This window comes from Poecilia formosa, unplaced genomic scaffold (assembly GCF_000485575.1).
Source record: "Poecilia formosa unplaced genomic scaffold, Poecilia_formosa-5.1.2 Scaffold126, whole genome shotgun sequence".
NCBI classification, from domain to species: domain Eukaryota; kingdom Metazoa; phylum Chordata; class Actinopteri; order Cyprinodontiformes; family Poeciliidae; genus Poecilia; species Poecilia formosa.
Window position 1 is genome coordinate 42,732 of NW_006800065.1, and position 23,524 is coordinate 66,255.

At 38.2% G+C, this 23,524-nt stretch overlaps 2 protein-coding genes and 1 long non-coding RNA gene across 3 annotated transcripts; 1 reads left to right on the top strand and 2 right to left on the bottom strand.

The window, feature by feature from the left end:
* Nucleotides 1–73: 73 nt before the first annotated feature.
* Nucleotides 74–4,143, top strand: LOC103144396 (dihydrofolate reductase). Its single transcript, XM_007561362.2, has 6 exons — nt 74–281; nt 1,038–1,087; nt 1,171–1,276; nt 1,413–1,539; nt 2,625–2,740; nt 3,748–4,143. The coding sequence occupies exons 1-6, from the start codon at nt 175–177 to the stop codon at nt 3,836–3,838; spliced, it is 597 nt and encodes a 198-aa protein (XP_007561424.1). The 5' UTR covers nt 74–174; the 3' UTR covers nt 3,839–4,143.
* Nucleotides 4,142–5,852, bottom strand: LOC107837245 (uncharacterized). Its single transcript, XR_001663253.1, has 2 exons — nt 5,637–5,852; nt 4,142–5,299 (listed from the first exon to the last, which is right to left on the bottom strand). It is a non-coding gene; the product is annotated as an uncharacterized LOC107837245 (long non-coding RNA).
* A 4,208-nt stretch (nt 5,853–10,060) lies between these two features.
* mterf2 (mitochondrial transcription termination factor 2) lies at nt 10,061–13,527 on the bottom strand. Its single transcript, XM_007561363.2, has 2 exons — nt 13,422–13,527; nt 10,061–11,586 (listed from the first exon to the last, which is right to left on the bottom strand). The coding sequence occupies exon 2, from the start codon at nt 11,555–11,557 to the stop codon at nt 10,430–10,432; it is 1,128 nt and encodes a 375-aa protein (XP_007561425.1). The 5' UTR covers nt 11,558–11,586; nt 13,422–13,527; the 3' UTR covers nt 10,061–10,429.
* Between the last annotated feature and the right edge of the window lie 9,997 nt (nt 13,528–23,524).

Sequence of the window (23,524 nt, forward strand, 5' to 3'; positions counted from 1 at the left end):
AAAAAAAACGAGGAAAAGCTGCACCGTGTCCAATGGCAGCAGCCGGTCGGTGGGCGGGGACAGCTCAGTGCAAATTCAATAAAATGTTCGCTCACACACATGCAGCTTCATGTTGCAGACCGCCAACCTGCGCTGCTTCCTGGTTGAGATTTTCTACACCGCCTGTTGCTGGAGATGGAGAAGGATCGGGAAAAAGTGCAGAAGAAACCCGTTCGCCTCATAGCGGCAACATGTAACAACATGGGGATGGGGAAAGACGGGACGCTGCCCTGGAGTTTACCGTAAGAATAGCAGCATAACACAGCTGCATCCATATCGTGCTATGTACTCAAGGCTGCTCGACTTTTGACTTTTTAATGCTGTAGAATAAAAATGACGAAAACGATGCTCTTACTGTTTTTCTACGTAAAAAGGCATGTATTGTTTTAATAATCATCAGTAGGAGTTTTATCGAAGCGTAAAAGTTACTTAAAAATTCCTTTGTTCATTTGTTGAGGTTTAATTAATTTTACCAGAATTATCCTTTATATTTTTTTAACAGTATTCCAAAATTTCACCAAAGGAAATGCAGTAATCTGATATTTAACCCTAACCCTAATCACGAGTGTGGCATTAGTTAAGCTCTGTGGTGAAGTCGCTTTGGTATTAATCACCTTCACACAGCCAATGAATAAGTTATAGACTGATCAATGAACTTTAGAATAGCAGTAAAATTAAAGAAATGGTAGAAAATTGTGGATAATTAAAAAAGAACTGCACAGTCACTCACAGATAGTAGATTGGCTTCAAAGCTCTCTAAGAATTATCAGTGTGCACGCTGATGCTAACATATTGTACTTTAATTTGCATCACATAGAGTATGTTATGAGCAACCCTGTACAGCTGTTAAATTGGGTGTCCTGTGTGGGATGGAAGTGGAGCTGCTAATGTTTTCTTTTCCACCATATTTTCCGCATGTGCAAAAACATCAGTATGTGGAATCAGTGAGCAAAAACTAAATGTTTCTGGACTAAATGTGGAAACTATGATATCCACAGATCTGAATTCCAGTACTTTTTGAACACCATCACAAGAGTGTCGCGACCAGGTAGTGCTCAACGTTACTTCAAGAAAACTGTTTTAAGGCTCCAGCTTGAACACATTTTTAGGTCATATTCTGTTATTCTGCAGGTAACATGAATTTGCTGATTTGGGGGCGACTCTGCTGGAATTCCCATCCCGAAAATATATTTCCACTGGCCAATTCGCTGCATGTAGTGCTCAGTAAAACATTGAGGTGGGTATTGTTCCACAAAATCCTACATTTATATGTAGATATATGAGCTTTAGCAAAAACTCCTGATTTTCATAAACAGGTTACTCATTTTTTTTTTCTTCTTTTCCTTATTTCTGTGAATTCATTTTTCTCACAGCTCTGTCCCAGATCATGCCCACTTCTTGTGTCAAGACTTTGAGAGCGCTGTCCGCCTGGCTGCTCAGCCCCCCCTGTCTGGCATAATAGAGACCGTCTGGATTCTTGGTGGGACGCAGGTCTATGAGGTGAATCAACCTGGTCCATATTTTAACAACAGAACATTTTTAAGATACTTTAACATAATTTGGTATATTTTTTTATTCAAACGGGCTCAGAATCAACACAACTGCAACTAAGTATAGTTAGTTTCAGTAAAGTTTTATAATTACATTTGAAACAAGGTTGGAAAATTGAAGATTAAAATAAAATAACATATAATAGAAATAAACAACACAAATTTTCTTCTGTTTTCAGTATAGCAACTCAATGATGTCTCCAGAATGGCCTCAAAGTTTCATCATGTTGATGTTAGTATAGTGAACTGTGGTATTTCTCCGAATTATGATCGACAATATGCTAAATACAGTGCAAATAAAATACTTCGAATAATATGTGGTACCATCTAGTGGCAGAATGATGCACCTACACCTTGTAGCGCTTAAGTGTTTAGCATTTGCACATTTGCAATGTCCTAGCATAGTTCTAAGCAAAAAGGAATTGATTGAAAAGGGTTTAATTACAATAATTAACTTGCATGAGGCTTTTCCTGTTGGTTTTAGAAGATACTTGAGTTGCATTGCTGATGTTTTAGCAAGTAGTGAAAATTAGGCACGTGTTAAGCTTAATTTTTTTTAACAATGTGCTTATCTGACTTTCTTTTCTCCCTTTTTTGACCTCCTATTGTTAGAAATTCCCTCTTGTTGTAAATGGTTGAATTATTTATCCGGTTGCGTATAAATCCCGGCTTTGCCAAAATTCCTTTTCTAATCAACTAGAATAAAGACAGAAACTGTGATTTAGAGAATGGACTTAGCAGAACATTAGCAGACAGGCAGAACAACAAGTGCATTATTCTTTTGTTTAGGGTAAAATTGAAGCTTACTCTCAGAGCAGCAAGGTACATAAACAGACCATAATTTTTGTTTTCCATCTATCCAAAGTTTGTGTGTTTTGCAATGGTTTTTAAATCAACAAGGTGTGGACTTATATTAAATATTAGTTTAAGTAATTTGAACCATTTCAGAGCTAATAATCCGAAGTCTCAATGATGTATTTCGGATTAATATTTGAAGTGTAAGTGTATTTTCTGCGGTCTGCTCTGCCCTACCAGGATGCATTGAAGCACCCGTGGTGTGACCTTCTTTACCTGACCGATGTCATGGCCGACTTTGACTGTGATGTGTTCTTTCCTGATTTTGACAGAGAATTATTTAAATTACAGGAAACGTAAGTTTTCGTCTCATTCTGAAACTGATGAGCATCTGTTTTTCTTTTCTGAAAACTGGAGCGATGCATTTGAAACCTGCCTGCTTTTAAGCTGTTTAGTGACAGAGCTATTTGTCCCGTGGCAGAGAAATGGAAAGCAAGAGTCAGCAATATTGTCAGTGAAGCTTAAAAGGATTTGCTGACCCAAACCAGAGCTTTGCCGCTGTGAATAGAAGAAATCTGAATTGCAAATTAGTAACAATGTGTCCATCAAAGTTAGATTTTGTTCCTGTATTAAGAAATAGTAAATTATCACTAAATTCAAATCATAAACTTAATTCCGTGAAAATTAATTAGCTCCCTAACAGTTGTGTTTTGTTTTTGATTTTGTGACACACTGAGAGGTTTCAGATTATCAAACAAATGTTCATCACAACACATCTAAACCAACCTGGTCAAATTCTAAAAGGTGCCCTCTAAATCTAATAACTTGTATTGTCTAATATCTGATTAGCAGCAACAACTGCCATTAAATGCTTTTTTATAATTGACTCTAAGTCCTTTACATTGCTTTGGTATCATGCTGGGTTACTCCCCTTTAAAGAATAGTCCTATTTCAGAGTTTCAAGCATGGAAGGTCTTTTTAATATCGACCCTCTGCAACCCAAACAGGATCTGTTTCTAGACCACTTCAGAAACATTCATTTTGTGTTTTTTACCCATTCAGAAATGGACTTTGGCAGTTGGATGGGTCATGGATAATTTTTCAATTATGGTCAGGTTGGCTTGGACAACTCTCCTAAAAACAATGATCATTTCAAATCCTCTTTTTATATTTACTCTGGAACGTTTTCACAACCTTGTACAAGGATCGTAATCTGCATTTAATGTTTTCATACAGGTCTTCTTTTTAAGTTTTTACAATATGTAAGCATATATATATATATATATATATATATATATATATGTGTGTGTGTGTGTTAATTTTTGTCCCTGACTCACTTGTTTTTCTTTTGTTTCCAACTAAGATTTCCAGATGTGCCGATTGAAATTCAAGAGGAGAATGGGATCAGGTTCAAATGCCAAGTTTTCAAGAAGAAGACGGATGATACCATGTAGATGGAAAAACAATTGAAATAATTACAAAAATAGAAGCAGAAAATGTTTTTAACAAACTTATCTTTACACTCCTTGGTGAATCATGTCCTGACCAAACTGTGGAGTTTTAGGACAGCAGATAATATACATTGAATTGAAAAGAAGATAACTTTCATCACACACTGCACAGTAAATTTGTGCAATTTAATACTGTATTTTAATACTGCATAAAGTACATACAATTAATTAATGAAATGAGTTACAACACTTAATTTGCCTATGGAATCAATCAGTATTTTACAATTGAATAAAACCATTTTTCCATAGATTTGTAGTCTTCTTGTTTGGATAGACTCTGGTATTAAAAAGTTCATCCTCTTGGCCAGAGCTGTCAACTTTTAACTCTTTAGGTCCTTGTATTGTCCTCCCTTAAAATCCTCCGCACCAACGATGGAAATGTGTGTCACTCTGCAGGTCTTTTCCCTTAACTGATTGACACTTTGGGGAGTTACACACATAATTCAACTTGTGTTAAATGTGATTTAAACAGATGTGGGCAAATGTTGCAATTTGTAATTTATTTTGAATAGAACATGTTTTAGTGCTTATTATTATTATTATTATTATTATTATTATTTCACTCAGTGTATTCCTCTTTGAGATCGTTTCTTCAGACACAAACAGTTGTTATGCTATTAATTAAAAATCTATTTACAGCATGTCTACGTGAATAATTCCTTGTGAATAAAATGTTCCCTTACATTCGCGTAGTAGTTGGTCTTTTTAGCCACTAGATGGTGCCATCGGAGAGGACAGAAAGTGCACATTTGCTTGGGATAGAAGACCCGTGTGCCCTTTCAATGCAGACGCTTGACATTTTGCTCTAGCAACCCTCGTCATGAACCACCTAGTTTGTGAAACTCGCCAAACTCACAACACCTCTGAATTATCCGGTCAATTCAAACAACAACGGTGACATTCAGTTGATTTCAGTAAATAAAACCTAGACACTTTCGATATTTTATCCGCCACTGTTCAACGTAACCAGGAGAGGAAAAAAGGCCAGCTTGAGGCTAGCTGTGTGAAAGGATAATCAGCAGGAAAAACTATTTGCGCACTACTAAAATCATAGTAAGCTGGACATTTCCTTCAGACTGAAGCAAGAGATGAAAATGTAACAATTTAACAAATGGTGTTTAAATAAGTACAAAAAAAACTACAGATCAATATGCAGAGATGTATGCAAAGAGCTCCTAAAGAACATGTACATTTTGAAACTACAGATACAACTGCTTTGGCTCTCCACTGAGTTGTCTGTAGAAGTGTGTATTTTCTCTCAACCAACTTGAACTACCAGTTTACGTCATCAGTGTGAACTCAAGTCCAAACGAATCAAAAGGACTCACTTCTGGTAAATTCGTCACTGAGCCGCTCTCGTGGCTCTTGACATCCGCTTCAATGTCTTCCATTTGTGTTCCAGCTCTGGTTGAAGCACAACAAAGCAACAGAATCAGAGACAGGAAGAACAATATGTTGTCAGAAAATTTATAAATAGACTTGTTTTCTTTTGAAAAGTGAGCACATTTTATTTCACAACCAGTTTGGCCGAAAAAGAAAATCAAAATCAAAAACAGATGATAAAGAGAAATCGATTACAGGCCCTGTACGCCCTTCAATGTGATTAGTCATATTTAATCAACTTTGGTTTTAACTGTAATTGTACAGCTACGTGACAATTCATATTTTTTTAGCATGAAAACATCAAACACAAAACTACTCCCAGGTATTTCCTGCTCCAAACTACAGAAAACAAACTTACCGTTCAGCAGTGACAGATGTCCAATATGTTCTTCCAAGTTTGTTGTTTGTTTTGATATGATCAATCTGACTGCTGGTTTTGATTTCAAAGGCAACCAGTGGCAAAGACTCAAATTCAAAAAGTGTTTTGGATACAAGAATGGAATCAGAATTGGCTTTATTCATGTTTTTGAGGAATTTGACCTCAGTTCCACTTTGCTCGACATTTTAAACATAAATGTATAAAAGAAAAAACAAAAACCAATTTCTTTCGTAAATATGTATATGTATGTTTTTAATCAAATTCAATTAAAAATAATTTATTAATGAGAATGACAAATTAAATGTTGTAAATCATTTATTCAAATTCTTCAAAGAGTTGTTGTAGCTTGTGACGGCTGTTGGCAGGAAATATCTCTTGTAGCAGTCTGTATTACAGTGAATTTGAAGACGCCTCTAACTGAAGACACTGTCTCAAGGAAGGGGATGGTGAGGGTTGTCAAAGCAACACTCCTGGTGTGTTTTTGATGAGGGAATAGCATTATGACATGATGTAATGCTCCTAAAAGTCAATTTTGCTTTATACCATCTCTCCCCTCCCACACTGAGTTCCTCCAGACTAGCGGCAGCAGCAAGTAGCTAGCAGTCAAATGAAACTGCATGTCTGCTGAAGCTCATCATGTGAAATACTACTCAGTCCAGTGCTCCTAAAAGTGCGTTCTCAACAAACACGTCACGCGTGTCGAAAACACATCCGACACTTTAAGTTCAGCGCCATCATCCATTTTTACACTAAATTTGTTTCCCCCCCCCCAACACATTTCCAGGACGCAATGCATTTTGCTCCATTTTTGCATGTTTTTCACATCCTATCTGCTTCATATCTGCACTATATTTTCAACACAGAGCGCACTAAATACAAGCACATTCAAAAATGACTATTAAGACTTGCAGATGCAATCACTTTGCTTTGCTCGGCACTCGTGGACAAAATGGCGTCTCGGAGTCTGTCAATGAATGCATTTGGTTCATCTGCATTGTGGTGCAGAGGTAAAGCTGTTATAAAACGGTAAAACAGGCAAAAATAAATAAATACACTAGCACAGTTTGGTGAATATATCTGAGTTTTTATGAAAAACCTGATTATGTTTGGTTCCCTCTTGACTTTTTGGTAGATCGCCTTTGTTTAAATTTTGGAAAAAAGATGGACCTCAGCTCTGTCCAAGGCTCAGCTCTGTTTGTAATCAGCAAAAAATAAGTCTGACTGAAAGCAATTTATGCATCTTTATCTTTACAGCCACACAAAACAAAGTACCTCGCCCAGATTTGAAGGAGAGCTGGTGATTAGGCCTTGGCTCCTGGTACAGAGACAGATTCACCCTGGAAACGCAACAGGAAGTTCACTCCATGCGGTACCACCAGCAGCGAGGGATGTTCTGTTTGGCAAGTGAGGTTAGGGGGCTCAGTCTATCTCTGGGCAGTACTAACCTTTATATTTGTATTTTTTTTGTGCTATTCGGGCTTTTACAAGATCTGATTCTGCTTTAAAAGTCTACAATTTGCAACAGCTCATATGCTCTCTTTATTTACCTCAAGAACTCTATAATAAGCCCAATTTATTGGAAAAAGTATGTGACCTCCTGACCCAGAAAAATACAACGAATGTCAAAAACAAGAGCTTAAATGTTTGTCGAAATGATCAAATTCGCCATGAGTAGATCATGTCAGTGTCATAGCAACAGAATAATAAAAAAATTATTTTGGAGAATCTCACATGGCGTTTAATGCAAAATTCTATTTTAGTTTTGTCACTGAACATCAAAAACTGGGTCTTTTATTTTCTTCCTGATGCTTGACATTTGATCTACAGAGAGAGCTAAGACACAGATGGAAACACTTTGATGGAGCATAAAGGAAGAGAGAACTGACATGCAAATCACTTTCAACAAAACGTTAATCTTGCTTTTGTGAATGAAAATGTGTGTGTAGTTTGAATGTCAGCTTTTTTTTTTTTTTCTTCCCATGTAAGCAGTTTGAAAAGGACGCTTTAAATAAGAAATCCCCCCGACAAAGTAAATGGACAAATCAGGACATGAAGACATTCATCTGTTTCTGTTGCAAATGCACTAAGTTAGGCTTGTATGAATTTAAAAAAAGATTCACTCATACTAACCTCTCAGGCTTGTCTGAGTAATTCAATAGCTTAGTATGAAATGAGCTGACTGTCAACAGAGGAGGAAAGGACACCAAGTGAGAAATACCTCAGGCCTCATCTCACCTTGACACATCCTGATTAACTTCCTTGTTTTTCTTACGCTGCATTGAAGGCAGGCATAAACCATTGCCAATCAGTGTAGCGAGGTAAAGTTACTGCAGGTGAAAACTGGAGACCTTCAGGACATCAGCTGCAGTGTACTGGTGGTAATGTTGTTGCCCCTCAGGCTTCCCGTGTTGTGAATGGTTGGAAAAACGAACTCTGGTCAGACATCCATCTGCTCGGCTTGGTGTCATTACCAGATGCACTCAGTGTTGCATCACCTGCCCGCTGGCTATCGTCCTGACTACACGGTCGCAGTGAGTGATGCCGAAGACACCAGATGGGAAGGGGAAGTTGTTAACGTCCGACCGCACAACTCTGGAGGCACACATCCTCTGTCTCAGTCATGACCCCCCCTGCTGTGAGAGCGAGGGAACCTCGAGGCGTAAAGTCGTGGCTTCATTAGAGGAGAAGCTCGCTCTCATTAAAAAGCCACTTTGTGTTTCAAGGGCTTTGCATGGGCGCAAACATCACAGCATCATTATAACGTGCCCTCTTGATGCAGACAAGACACAGTATGACATCTTTTTTTTTTTTCTTACGTTCAGCCCTCACTCTAAAGCTTTTCAGAAGCATCTTAGATTTAGGGACAGCGAACCCTTTCAGGAATACGGTCAAACATGAGGGTCAGTTTTGGATGAAAGGTCTAAAATTCAGTTAATGTTCAAATAAGCACTAAATTAAAGCTTGGAAGCACATTCAAATAAACCACTACTGACCCAATTCTTATCATATGTTGATGTTTTGAGTTCATTAAAGCGATAACTAAGTGGCACTTTAGTAGCTTATAATAAAAACCTTCCATTTGCAGAGCAACAATAAAACTCTGAGCTATATTTTCTCCCTCAGGGGAAGAGTTGCAGAGAGCCCTGAAAAAACGAGACTCCGGCTGTAAATAAAATGGGCTGAAAAGCCTCAGTTGTGCTCAATAATACATTTGACAGCATCTCAGCACGTCTGTCATTACGCTGTTATGTCAAGCAGAGTTTTTATGAGGAGTTATTGTAACGGTGAGATGTTTTAATGAGCTGTGTAATTTTTTTTCTCAACTGGGGAAAAAAAACAAAAAAACAGCTGTTAGACATCAATAAGGCGCTGCGTTTGTCTTTTTGTCATCACATTTTCTCCTTCATTTCTTCCAATAAAGATTTACACTGTAATAACAGCACGGTGCTGTTAGGCTTAATTGGGAAAACCACATGCCTACGTCAAAAGATAAGTGTAATTTCCTGCAATTACAGTAGCAGCTTACAGCAAAGTATCACCCTCTTCTGGTGGGTGAGGCAAAAAAAAAAATACTCCAGCTTTCAACATATTATCAGTTATTGATATGACGACTAAGTTCAAAAGCTTTGAAATCTGAGGCAGATGTAAGCTGAAAATCAGCTTGCAGAGCCGATGGCTACGGCGTTTGGAGCGTTTTGCTAAAAGTTGTTAAGCATTAAACTGAGCACATATAAAAAGAGAAGATCGATGTAATGACGTTTAAATGCACTCATTATGCAATGCAAGACACATTTAAGACTTAGTTTTTGAATGTGGAAGAATGAGGCAACAATCAACTTCAATCACTTCTCACAACTACTATTCAATTGACTTTATTGTAAATTTTGCAGGTTGAATTATTTAGATACATCTACATTTTGGTTAAAGAGGAATCAAAAACCTTTTGCAGACATAACAAATCTGGGTGAATATTAGAGAACTTGTGTTTTTTTTTTTGTATCAGATTTGGTACAGTTCATTTAAACGAATTGGATGCTTGGCAAAGCTGACCCTCAGCATGACGCTGCCACCTCCGTCCTCAACTGTTGTTGAAGTGATCTGATGTTATAAAATTTTACTTTGACTCCTTCAAACTCTGATAAATTCATTGGAGTGAAGTTGTTTGTTGGGTAATCAGTTCTCCCTAGAGAAAGCCAAAAATGTATGTCCAATGAATGTAAACTTCTACTGAAATGCAGAAAAGCCCTGGTCCAATCATTTTCCTTGAAGGTAAGGGTGCCAACAACCGCAGCCAAAAAAAAATGTTCTGGTCCAAACTACAGGTTGAAATATGAATCTCCCCTATGGCAAACACAGCCCAAACAAGCAAAATAAATAAATAAATAAATAAAAAATAGCATAAATAGTGACACAGAACCCACTGAGGATGTTTTTTATTGGATTTATTTCACTTTGCATTAATATTGGAGCTTTGGCAGCAGGTTGAAAGCTATTAAGTTGTACCTTTAGGTGACAGTGAATAAAACGGAAGTCTCACTCTTTACACAGGTTCAATCTTAGACTTGAAAATTCACAACAGGTTACTATTTCATTTATAATTTTAAGGCTGATGCACTTTGGATTGCCACCATGAAAAACCAACTGCAAATGAAGAACATCATCAGATTTAAGACACTGTATTATGATACAGGCACAAATGAAAAAGCACTCATCAAGGCCATATACTACAACAAATTATTTTTGATTCATGCTTTCGTGAATCCGACATCTGCTCAGTCGTCTCCTTTTAAAGGGGCAACAGGGTTAAAAAGTGGTCTCTCTCTACGCAGCTGCAGTTTCCCAAAGTTCATCTCAAAGTCTTTCTTGGTACCGTTTATCACGTCTAGACTACCTGTGCTAACGTCGTAGCCGCGACTCTTCAGGTGGTGGATACGGTAATTTACGATCTGCGTGGTTAGCTCCAGGACGGTTGGAGTCTGTATGATTTGAGACATACTGATCCCAGCGCTGAGGAGGCCCTCAAAGCGCTCAGCCAGAGTGGATTCTGGATGGTAAAGCAGAGCCGGACACTTGAGGATGATCTCCCTGAGCTCTGCATCAGAGCAGCCGATGGTTTCCTGGGAGAAAGCCAGGGTCCGACACATGCTGTCCGGATTCAGCTCGGTGACGAAGCCCCGCAGTTTGGAGAGGAGACGGAGGAGTTCGCTGGTGGTGAACCCTCTGTCTTTGAGGAACAGCAGATTCTGCCTCAGCACCTCCGGTGGCTTTAGCAGAACAAACGGGTTCTGGCTCAGCAGCTTCTGCAGCCATATTCTCATGTTGGCTTCGTCGCCGCCGAGTTCTGTGTAGGCCTGTTGGAGGGTGCAGACCATCAGCTGGTTCTGCTCAACAGGCCTGCTGAAGCTCTGTGGAGCACTGGCCATGAGTTTGGTAATGATCCTCTTGTTAAGGTTCAGACTCTGGAAGTAAGCAATGTTCTTCTGCTGGTTTTCTAGGTGACTGGAAGCGGAGAAGAAGGAGGCTGGGAATTTCTCAATGATACCAATCAGTTCTCTGTGGTTCGGACAGACAGACATCCACAGATCCTGCTGGGCCTGCAGTTGCTCCGGATTACAGAGGACGGCCTCAGGGTGAACAGCCAAGATGTGAGCGATGATGGGGGCCGAGGCCCCCATGTCTCTCAGCAGGCTGGCTACCTCCTTAGTATAGGCCGGACTTTGATGTAGCACCCATCCTTTGAGTTTCCGAACTTTCTGGATGTCCACAGAGAGCTCATAAAGAGCTTCCACAGTCTGTTGGTTTTCCACAGAGTCGAGTGTTGAACATGCCCTGAGGTTTGAAAGTAAAAGTGGGACATGTTGACATCGGAGGCACAAGGATGTTGCAATCAACCGCAACATTGAGACAAAGTCCTCTGGCTGCTCAGACGCTGTGATAGAAGACAATAAAAATAACAATCACATGAGGAAGCTCAGTGATGAGAGCTGGTTCAAACAGGTGTAGTCATAAACAGACTTTCTGATTTTATTTGCACTTTTGTTTTACTTGAAGTCATGCTGCATTCAGTGCAACATGAACATGAAATAACATAAATTGAATTATTTTCGTTGGCTATCACTTGATGAGCTGGTATTATTCACAAGAAAATCGACATTTATTGTCACCATTCACCTCTTTCCAAATGTATCTTTAATGAACCTTCAGCATTTTAGGAAAAAAAGAAGTAGAACGATGAAGTCAAGGATTATGGAGCCAATATGTTGTAGAGAAAAATTGATGGTTGGCTGTAATCTTACTTTTTGTACACAATACTGTTTTTTTTAATAATAATTATAGCACATGCAACATGTTAAATCTAGATAAAAGTACTTCATTTCTAAAATTTCAGCCAATCTACAACATGAACGTGGTAGGTTCATGTGGCATACACTTATATTATTTCAGCAGCTCTGTAATTAAGTACTGTTTATTTAAAAGTAGTTGGTTGGCCTGTTAAGAGTCTTGAGCAGCATGTCTGTTGAACTGCAGGTGTTTTTTTTATATGCATTTTTCTTTTTTTTTTTTCTTTTCTCTGTTTTTCAGCTGCAGCCCCTAGGCTTTGGAAAAGTCTCCATTTTTCTGTGTGGTCTGCCAGAGCTTTAAATGACTTCATATCTCTGTTAAAAACTCATCTTTTTAAGTTGGTTTTCAATTCCAGAGAGCATGACCGGTTATTGTTTATTCTGTGCCTTTTATCACCGACTTCATTGTTCATGTTGTTTACCTTTTTGGCACTGTTTTTATCACTTTCTTATTTCATTTTCTATTCTTCATGTCATTCACCTGCACAGGAGTTATATAAATAGCTTTTCAACTGTAGCTTTAAATCAGCTTTTCCTTAAAAGGAGTGATAGTGTTTTTTTTTTTCCTTCAGTTTTCTTGTCATCACACACCTTGTGTTGTTGGGCAAGACATGTGACCAAAGATCTGAATCAGTCTTTCTCAGCAGTGACACTAGGACAGAATAGACAGTAAGCTCAATTCACTGTGGAATAGCTTTCTTTCAGTCATCTTACTGATCTGAGCATCAGGTGGGGGAGGGGGAGCGTTTACTCTTACGCTCCATTTAACCAGAGAAGACTCAACCCATCTCTGCAATTTCTCTGGTACATTACCTCATCTTCATTCTACACAATAAACCTTTAACGGAAATATGCTATGCCCCAATTATTTTTCACTGTAAGCTAAACAACCACCCTTATCATTCATCCTGAACCAACACTTTAAGCCTGCAGTGATTACATCTCCTAAAAATAAATAATTTGTGATAAAAATAATAAAGAAAAGAAATTTATGGCTTATTTATTTTACACTAAGCTGATTCATGTCACTCAACGTTAACTCAACCTTAAATTTATAAAACATGCACCCTGATGTGATTAGATTTAATGGGTTTTCTTCGGCTAATGCCAAATCGAGTCAAAGGAGATAGCATGAACAAACATGAATGTCTGGTCTGAGTCAATAACGACTAATGACACGAAACGACCTTAAAACTGATACGCTGTTTTTAATTTATCACACAATACGAATATAGTGGGATTGTAGCTTGGAAGCTAACAGCTGGATGACACTAAATTACCTCCAATACACTGCAGGAGGCGCATTGACTGAGTAATGTGCTGGATTGTATTGGTTAAGAACAGTATTTATTTAACTAAAGTATTGAAATACCTTAAAAATATAGAGTAATACAGGAGAACATTTGTAACTTAAATGAATTACCTTTAGCAGCGGTCAGAGGATGTGACGTTTTGTTATGAAACACATTTCTAGTGTGGGTGAAAACAGTGACACACAGTGGCCGTAAAAGGTATCGCAAAATCTGCAACCGATACGAAACATTATAAATATTTTGTTTTGTTTTTTTGGAAAAGGAAGAAAAAAAACAAAAAAAAAACACGTATATAGTTTTAACAAGCTGATCAATAGTTAGATAGTTAGTCAAGCATTATGTTCCCTTAAGCAGGCTGGAGTTACCAACTACGATAAATTTAGTCATTGAACAGCTGAAATGTGCGAGCCAAATAAATTTGATCTGATGATCTGCTGTGGCGTTTAGGTACTCCCGAATGGTTGCTAGTGGAGATTCAAGGATTTCTCAAACATGAAAAAACCAAAGCAACACTCCTGGTAACTCTAAACAGTTGATTTTACATAATATCCCCTTTAAACAATAGAAAGTAAGCATAACATTGTATTTTCTTTTAATTTCAAGAGTACACATTTCGTCTTTCTTAGTACAGGTGCTACCACACAACTTACAACTTTTGCTTTTTCTATTCTCAACATTAAATATTTAAAAAAATTGCTAACTAGCAAAAAAAAAACCCTCTTCATTATTTTTTTGCACACCTCATGCTATCTGCAGCTCTCACCTTTTTAAAACTCTGCTAATTTATTTCCCCCCATATGTCCAGTAATCAAATAATTTTGGGGAAAATTTGGATCTCAAACAGCAGTTGGTGCGCCTCCAAACCCTGGAGCACGAGGGGTCCTGATGAGTGTAATCAGCGCCAGACTGAATTGGACCGAACACATGGAGAGTTTTTCACAGTTGGTGCTTAATCATGATGCTTGATCATCAGCTCTGCAAGCTGTTGCCTCTGCCAAACAGGACCTGCTGCTGCTGCTGTGTGAGTATCTGGGTCCATTATAGTTTATGTGCTAGTAAACTGATTTACCCCAAGGGAAAACAGGTTGGTGGTAGAATTGCACTTATTTCTGTCATTTTTCTGACAGATGTCCACACATAAAGAGATAAATGCGATTGTTTTGCTTCAGCACTGTCAGTGGATTGCATGACTTTCATGGGAAATTCCTTAGAGTGGAATCAAAGAAACACATCTTTTGTCACATTTCCACTCAACCTGCTAATTGTTTCAATAGCTGTTAAAGAGACGTTTTATAGCGGATTTAAAAACTTAAACATGCATTCAAAATAGATAAATCAAAAATGAACAAAGGAAGATAATCATTTCATATATAAGAGTCTACAGGTCCCTGTCAAGATGCTCTGACGAATGAGACTTTTGTTTTGTTTGTGGATGTGTTGTGGTTTCTCCAATGTTTAACTTTGTGTGAGGTCTGTGAGAGCGTTCCCACATTACAGAACTGGCACTAATAAAGAAACAGAATAAAACAGGAGATTCCCGTCCGCATAGTCTGAATACCTCCTCACCACTCCTCACTCCACAAAGTTTCCACTGTCAAGTGATGTAAGGGTATTTCACTAGTCCTTTCTACCCAGCATAGATCTGGGTAAGTACGGGGATTTCCAGCTAACAAATTATCTCTGATTCAGACATTGTTGAAATGATTTTTATGAGACATTCTTATTCTTTAAGTTTCTTTCGCTTTCTTTTTGTGAAAAGAAAAAAGTGAAAGATCAAGCTTAATAATGGCTGTGTTGTGAATACAGACTATATTATACGGCGAATACAGTCATGGGAGGGGCTATTTGCCAGATTTACGGCTTCTATTATAAACCCCAAATTTAGTTAGGATGATTTTAATTGTAGGTTGAAAAACACCATCCGAAGCAATCTTGGCTTTGTGTGACAAATGAATCCCCCCCCTTTGTTAAATTGAGAAATAATTGATTTAGTTTAATTGTGTAATTCCATTTCCTTTTGCCACACTAGGGTTGGTTATAGCTAGACCTGTAGAGCTAAGACATTTAAATAAAATGTGTCTGACAGTATAAAGTTGGCCAATAGGTGTTAAAAAGCAATATATTATGCTGTGATCTAAAGAAATTTAAAAGCAAATGAGAAAAAAAAAAGTCAATACCTTCCAGTCTGAAAAGGGTAACAAAGCAACCTTTAAGGCTTTAGGACCCAAGCAAAACACAGAGAGGGATTTTCATAATGATCAGAAAGACTTTTGGGAAAATATTCTTTAAACAGCCAAGACAAAAGTGTATCTTGTTGCATCCTGTTACATCTGGCATAAAACTAACAGTAAACCAGAAAAAGAACAAGACACCAGCAACTCCATTCTCTGTAGCGTAAGAATATTTTGTGCACAGAACACAAAAGCTTTTTGTGATGTTATCTCCTTTCTGGATGAATTACGAGCAGATATTCAGTGGATGCAAGTCTGATACTGAATGAATCATTTTTTACTGCTACGCTTTGCCTGTAAGTCCATCCCACCACTGACAACAATAACAGGGCAAAGGATAATAAATGTGAGAAATAAAATGTTGCATTTGATGCCCTCTGTTTGAAAAGTCTAGTTTATTGTACTCTTACAAATCAGCATTCAGTTAAAAATTAACTGATCTGCAATAACATTACTATGATTTGTTAAGTGAGAGGGAAAATGCATTACATATTAACATGGCATTGCAGGATAAGTGCTGAATAAACAGTTAAATAAATAACCAGACACACATTTGTCACAAGGTGTAAAGTTCCATGTCCATACAAAAAAGTGTTGTATGGTTACTTAGTTATCAGTGGGGAAAACGTACATTATGTTAAACACAGAAAACACCATTCAGAACAACCACATGAATTCGTTAACTTTAGGAGTAGGGCTCTGTTTAGGAAAAAAAAATAAAATAAATAGAGGTGCATGCACTCGAAATCGCAACAAAGAAAACTACACGGACATAAGCAAGGGGGAAAATAAGATAAATGTGGGAAATATTAAAAGTACGGCATAATATGTTATCTGCGCTGCAAAGAAACCTGTGTGTCGCAGCCGTCATAAAATGGGGCAGCGGGCCATAGTGTGTCGACACAGATAATTAATAAACTAGGTTACAGAGGCAAAAGATGAACCAACCTCATATCTTGTACAACTTGAGTGTCATAAAAATAAGAAGAGGGAATCATGAACAGTAGCTGAAGGCTGATGAAACTCAGGTTGAATTTAAAATTGACACTGTTGCCGATGTCAGTGTGATAAATGAGGACTCTTTTCACACACTGCAGCCCTGAAGGAACTCTGAAGTCATCTGATTGGCCCATGAACAGCCGAGGAGGAGAGCAGCTGTTTTGATGTCAAACCCAAACAAGGAAAAACAATCTAACTGAGGTTTATAGTCTGTGGATACAAAGTCACCTGTCTAGTCGGGAGATTTCTTTTAGTAAGGATGAACATGGTGAGGCGCTAGTCAAAGTCAGAGCTAGTCAAAGTACAGCTACTGCATGCTTTACGCCCCCTTCCTTTATTATAACATTTTAAAGAGGACCCCAAAAGAATGGACATTAATGGAGTCGAAGAGTTAGGCAACCTACTGAGCGGTGCACTCCTATGGCGCCAGACAGCTCCAGCAAAGGATTTGTGTCGACGTGATCCGTTTCAATAGTGAAAAGAGAGAGCTGCGTATCTCCCACGCCACAAGAAATAACCTCTAAATGCAGCTTCAGTGTTTTCCTCTTGATACTGCCAGAATCTTCTGGCAGCATCCACGACATCCTGACAGCTATAGATTTACAACATTCATAACTCTGTTTGGCAGGTATGGCCAGTAACGCTGAAAGACAAGCCAGCGCTTGATTTTTCTACACAGAGAACTATTATTTATCTGAGCTAATGATAGTAAACTTGGTCACTTAACAGAACAAGTAGCTTTTCCCAATGGAACATGACTTTTTTTTAAAAGGTTTTGTTGGCTCTGGTGGCCTTTATTTGAGAGTGGTCAGACAGGAAAGAGGGTAAGGAGAGAGGAGGAAGACATGAGACAAAGGTCATGTCAGTTCAAGTCAGAACCTGTGACGCTGCATCAAGAACCAAGGCCTCCACATATAGCTTGTTCTTCACACCCGAGCCACCGCAGCACCTGGGACTGCAACATAATTTAGCTTGGTGTGATTTCATTTCTATTTTTAAATATTTATGTAGATGATTGCTGCAGTTTGCATGTTCAGAGTTTTTCATCGTCGGCGTTGCTAACATTCTTGGCTCAGTAGCCATTACATGCAGTCATTTGAGCAGCTTTGTCCTGTTAAGTGTTTTGCAATGACTTTTGTTGTGAACTAGCGTCATACAAAGAAACCGAACCTTAATTATGCACATAATGACTCATATCCTTGCTTGAAAAGAAAATAATCTAATTCGGATATACATAAACAAAGAGAGAGATTTAGAAGCTTTTGGATGTTACAAATGTAATTTGTTGTGCATGTCATGCAGGCCCATAAAAGTTGTCTTCTCATTTTTATGGGCCTGCGTAAAGAAGAAACAAAATCTGAAATGATTTTTCATTATGCACAACTTAAAATAGAAGATTTTAGTCTAAGTTTTACTTTGTGTTTTGACTTATTTCAATACGGAGATTGAAGTAAGATTCATTTTTAGAGAATACCACTTGTAAGTTTTTTCCTAACACTTTATTATCAAGATCACGTCAATAAATGCTTGAAGGGCAAAGTGCAATTTTATTATCTTGCCGAAGTGGACTTCGATACTGAAGAAACCAAATAAAAACCTTCCTCCACCTGGAAAACTATTTAAAGGCACGGTGTAGTGAAAGTACAAATTCTGCAGTGGTTCAGCACGGAAACATGCCTCTTATAGAGAAATGCTGTGCTAATAAGGCCAAAGCTAAGAGGACTTCTGAGCAGCTGTGTCTGCTCTTACTGGCACTCTAATAAAAAAGATTTTTCATTCATCTTCCTGTGTATCATGTTTCCCAATCTTTATCAAACTTGAAACTCACCTTCGGTAAAAGGTCGCGAGCTGGCCGTTTTCTTGCATTACATCAACAGGTGAAATAAGACACTCACAGCTTCCTGGAAACTGAACCAGTATGTGATTTTTATCTACATCTAGATTCAGTTCAGATTGTTCTGTTGACTCAGTGAACCTATAATGATTTTTTTGTAATAATAACAGAAAAAAAAAACATTGCATGCATTTGCAAACGTGCCAGTAAGCTTGCTTGCACGAAACTGTCTTTCCAGAAAGCCTTTAGCCACTCCTACAGCCCGTCTGATGACTCCGTAGGTCTGGTGTTGAGTGAAAACCTGTCAAAACAGCAATCATCTTAGTCAAATGACAACCAGGTAAGACCTTACTGACTGACCTAACAAGAGTTTGTCACGATAAAATAACTTCATTATTTTAGTTTCACCTGCTACTGTTGCCCTCCTCTGACATTTGTTTGTGTGGGAGGTGTCTCTGGGTTTGCTTTAGAAAGAGGAAGACAACATAATGAATAGGAGGCGGAACAAGTGAAATACTAAGGTGGATACATAAAACAGAGACTGTACAAGCTCAGCCCAGTTGTGGTGTGGAAGAGGCAAGACAACCAACATGGCCTGCACAAAGATCACAGACCTTCTGCTTTGCGTCCTCCTCCTCTTCCTCAGTCGGGTCTGCAGTCAGGGGCCAGAGGTTGTGTTTAGGGAGGAGGGCGGCAATGTTGTGATGGGTTATTGCTTTGGAGCGGATTATCTTCTTACTTACAGATCTGCTCCAGGTGGAGAACAACTACTGGGTAACTTCTCGAACCAGAATCTGCCCTACACACCTCCCGTGGACCTGGAGGGTCGAATTCAGATGAGTGAAGAGACCAATCTGCTTGGGATTCAGATAGATGATCTCAGATACGAGGACTCCCGGATCTACAGGAGAGAATGCTGGCAGAATCATACAATGGTCAAAAATGATACAGAGCAGCTCTTCGTGTGCAAAGAAGAGATTTCACCTGAAGAGATCAAAGTGAATAGTGAAGGTGGAGCGGAGATTCGCTGCATCAGCTCTTCTGTTGGTCAGGCGGGAACTTTTGTGCGCTGGTATCTGGAGCTACAGCCTGACTACAAGCCCATACTCCTGCTGGACAGCAGCGTGTCACTGGAGCCGGTGATAAGAGAACTGCAGGATTCTGTGGAGGCCCGAGAAAACGGTGGTGTGCTCATGGTAAAAGAAACTGTGCTCGAGAATTCTCCACAGTTTCACTGCACTGTGTTCGAAGGTGAGATTTGCCTTGGTTTCCAAAACCTATACCTTCCAGACTACAGTGACAGCAAAGAGATGTATGTCTCCACAGGGGAAAGAGTAGTTCTGAATTGTAGTGGTGATAGTGAAAAACTGCGGTGGGAGACTCCACAGGGACAACTTAACAGCAGCAACCCAAGGAACAATGAGATGTACATATCAGCTGGTGAAGGACCGGGCAGCTTCTCCTTAATAATCCCTGCTATTTCTGATGAACAAAGAGGGACTTACACATGCGTCGCTAAAACATTTGAGATCGAGTACTCTTTGTTCCTGTGCCCCAAAATTGGATTACCGAAAGAAGTTGACTTTAAAGGATCAAGTATCTCACTGGAATGTACTTCTGGCCTGGATGATCTTAAAAGAGTCCTGTGGTTCCGCCATGTACCGACAGGCATCTATGAAGTCATTGGTGACACAAATGATGAGCTTGCTTTCATCCCAGAGGACCTGGAAGGTAGAGTGGAACTGTCTAATTCTGGATTGCTGACCATCTCTAACCTGAACAGAGAGGATGAACGGATGTACAGATGTGTTGTTTTGAAAGAATTCCAGGATCCAGGCAATGTTAGTGCTGTAGAAAACGATTATGAGGAAGGCACGAATGAAGATTTCTACAACGAAGATGAACACGATGACACAGAGAGGTGCCTCTTTAAACAGGAGTTTATACCACTGGGAGGTATAACTGCCCCTACAACTGCCCCTACTAAGGTCCCTGGATCTGACCTTACTGTATATGCAGTGGTTGGAGGACTGCTGGGGGTTCTCGTTGTTGCAGTTTTAGGCATAGTGATATGGAAAAAGGGACCATTAGCAACAAACAAAAACAGAGCTGAAGCAACTGCAGTGGATTCTGAATGTACAGAGAGCTTAAAAAACAATGCTGAGGATAAAGTTTGATACTTTTTAGGTTTGTGTTTAGATGTTTTATTTGATGAGCCTGTCTATGAACTTTTATTGTTTTAAAAATATTTCTCATGTGAAAGTCTTTAGATTGCATTTGTTGAATGTAAATAACCTCACTTAAGTGTATGCTTTCAGTTTCTGTTAACACTTTTTTTTTTGTTTTCTTAATAGTGACTCAGGACTTCATACAGAAAATCAGCATAAAATGTGATTTCTTTAAAAATGTAACTTATTCTTGAAAATATTTCAGAAAACTTTTTAAAAAAAGACAAAGCAGTAATTATTTCTCTTTCATTTCGAGCTTTTAAGTGTACTGCTTGGTGTCTTCTCTTACATTGCGTGCTAAGTGAGACTCAGGGATGTGTAAAAACCAGTTTGACCTGCTTAAAAGTCAAGGCATTGGTTGGCTTGTTTCAGGGAAAAGGAAAAAAAAATGACAGATTGTAATTAGATTCTGAAAGAATTCAAGTGGCAACACCTACTAGGAGAATATCCAACAATGAAAAACCAGCCAACAAGATTATGTTCAGGTTTCAATCACTGTAAGACTCAATGCAAAAATAAGAAGAGGTGGATCTTCAAAACTCTCCAAAGTCTAAGCAGATATGGTTTAGCAGAACGCTAACAGCTGCTGAAAAGACACAATCACTTCTGTTTCTTAAAAAAAAAAAAAAGTTTTTTGAAACAAAAAGGATTGTCACAATTGAGTATTTTGCTTGTGCGATGCAATATAAAGAATAACTGGCGCTAGCACTGATAAAAATATAATCATCTCACATGTTTTTCCTGTCTACAGACAAACATTTGACTGATTCAAAACAACAAACTCAAGGGTTTCCCCTTGTGCTGTGGTTTTCTTTCAAAGTCCAAAAACATATTTGTAAACTTAATTTGCCACTCTACATGAATCTTATATGTCAGTGTGCGTGTGTATATGTGCTGACCCGGAGACGGACGGTAAATTTGCTCCAGCCAAACCGGAAACTGCAAATTAATTAGATAACCAAATGCAAACCTGGTTCAGTTTTAAATCTTAAATTTGATTTGAATTTGGTTTAAATTTAACTTAGTTTTTAATTGAGCTTAAATTTGACTTGCATATATATATTTTTAACTACAGTAATCTAAGATGACCACCATCCTCTTCAGACCCTAAAAAGTATTTGTTTTTTGTTTTTTGTGTAAAATGTCTTTACAGAAAGAATGACTGGACTTGTCTGGAGTATCAGAAAATGTTTTGTTGTTTTCTCATCCTGCTTTCACCCCACAGCCAAATGGTAATGCTGCAGACAGAAATCCACAGGTGGTCAGTCCAATCTCTTTTCAACAGAATGCGACTGTCCCATGTAATGCTATGTGTAATCTTCCACAACAACTGTTTGTGATTTGCCGATGAATTGTAAATCGATGCCCCATTTGGGAAAGGGAGGGACTTTGTGCCGCTATGTACTATATGCTGTAAATTATTTCTGTAAATAAAGGAGAAAACTTGCATGTTACTGCAAGGCTATGGTGCTAACCACTGCTCCACCGCGCAGCCCATAAATGTTTTCAAACCAAATATCTGAACATTTCTCATAACCTCCACCACCGTCTTTATGGTTTGGTAACCCGAGCATGTTCGATTTCACAAACTTAAAAAGTGAGAGGAGAAATTCTGGTCTCATTCTCTTTGCAGACCTTGATAATCCACTTAATCAACAGCATGTGGAGAGTTGTTATGCAGCAGTCGTTAATCTGTATTCCCCAGAGCTCCTGCACAGCGAGGCCACTGAAACGCCTCTGCTCTCCCTCTGGGCTGTCAGTACACTGGGTTCAGGTCTCCTTACAATAACAGACCCGCACTTCATGTGAAGCATGAATAATGTAAAAGTCATTGTGAAATCCGTATAAGTGGGAAGACGTCATGAAATAACAAACTTGTGAGCATTTGAAAGAAAATCCGTTTGCTGTTGGGATAAGATATCTCCAGAATTTTGTCTGCACCACCGTCAGGTTCTGTCAGTCTGTGCTGCTCGGTCTGTGTCATGTTTTTTTTAGATGAAATATACAATTTCGTCAACAAATGTTAAATAGATGAAGTTTTATAAACTTGTTTGTTGAAACACTTTCAGATATTAGAGAAATGTTTATATATATATATATATATATATATATATATATATATATATATATATATATATATATATATATATATATATACATTATAAGATTTTTTTTACTGCTTTTCATTTCATTGACTTATATATTTTCATCTGTTGTACATAGTTGTGTTGTTTTTAATTAAATTAAACAAATGAAAAAACTGAATACACACTTTCATTGTGAATTGGATGTTTGTCCAAGCTAGCAAACATTTCTTTTGATGTTTAATGTAAAATAAGGTAAAAGGTGGTGCAGGAAAGAGACACTTCAAATCATTTAGAAGAAAAATCACATGTTGTCAAAATAAAAGCAAGAAAAGTAGACCAGGACATGGTTTCAAAAAGATTTTAAGTTTATCGCATGCACCATAATAAGAAAAGAAAAAGAAGAAGGCAGTTATGAAATGTGTTAAGGCACGTTAACATCAAATAGGTCCAACATATTTACTGTATCATCAGGCGTGTCTTCTACAAACCACATTTTCACTGGATCAACAAAGACTGTTGTTTCTCTTACGTTTGCCAATCAGGTTCCTGCAGGCACAGAAAACTGCAGCACACGCACTGATATAAAACTCTTTATGCCCTTTATTATGAAACAGCTGCAACTAGAAGTCCAAGTCAACAGTGTTATAAGTCTTTTTCAAACTCTCATAAATGAGTAAGCACAGTTTTTCACCAAAGCACATCCGTGTCAATGAAACTGAACCACAAGTTCAGTTTCATTTTCAGTGGCGGCTTTTTTTTTTTTTTTTTTAGTGATGGCAAACTGATAGGTTGATCTAAAATTAACTCTGATCTAAAAGTAAAGATACACAGAGT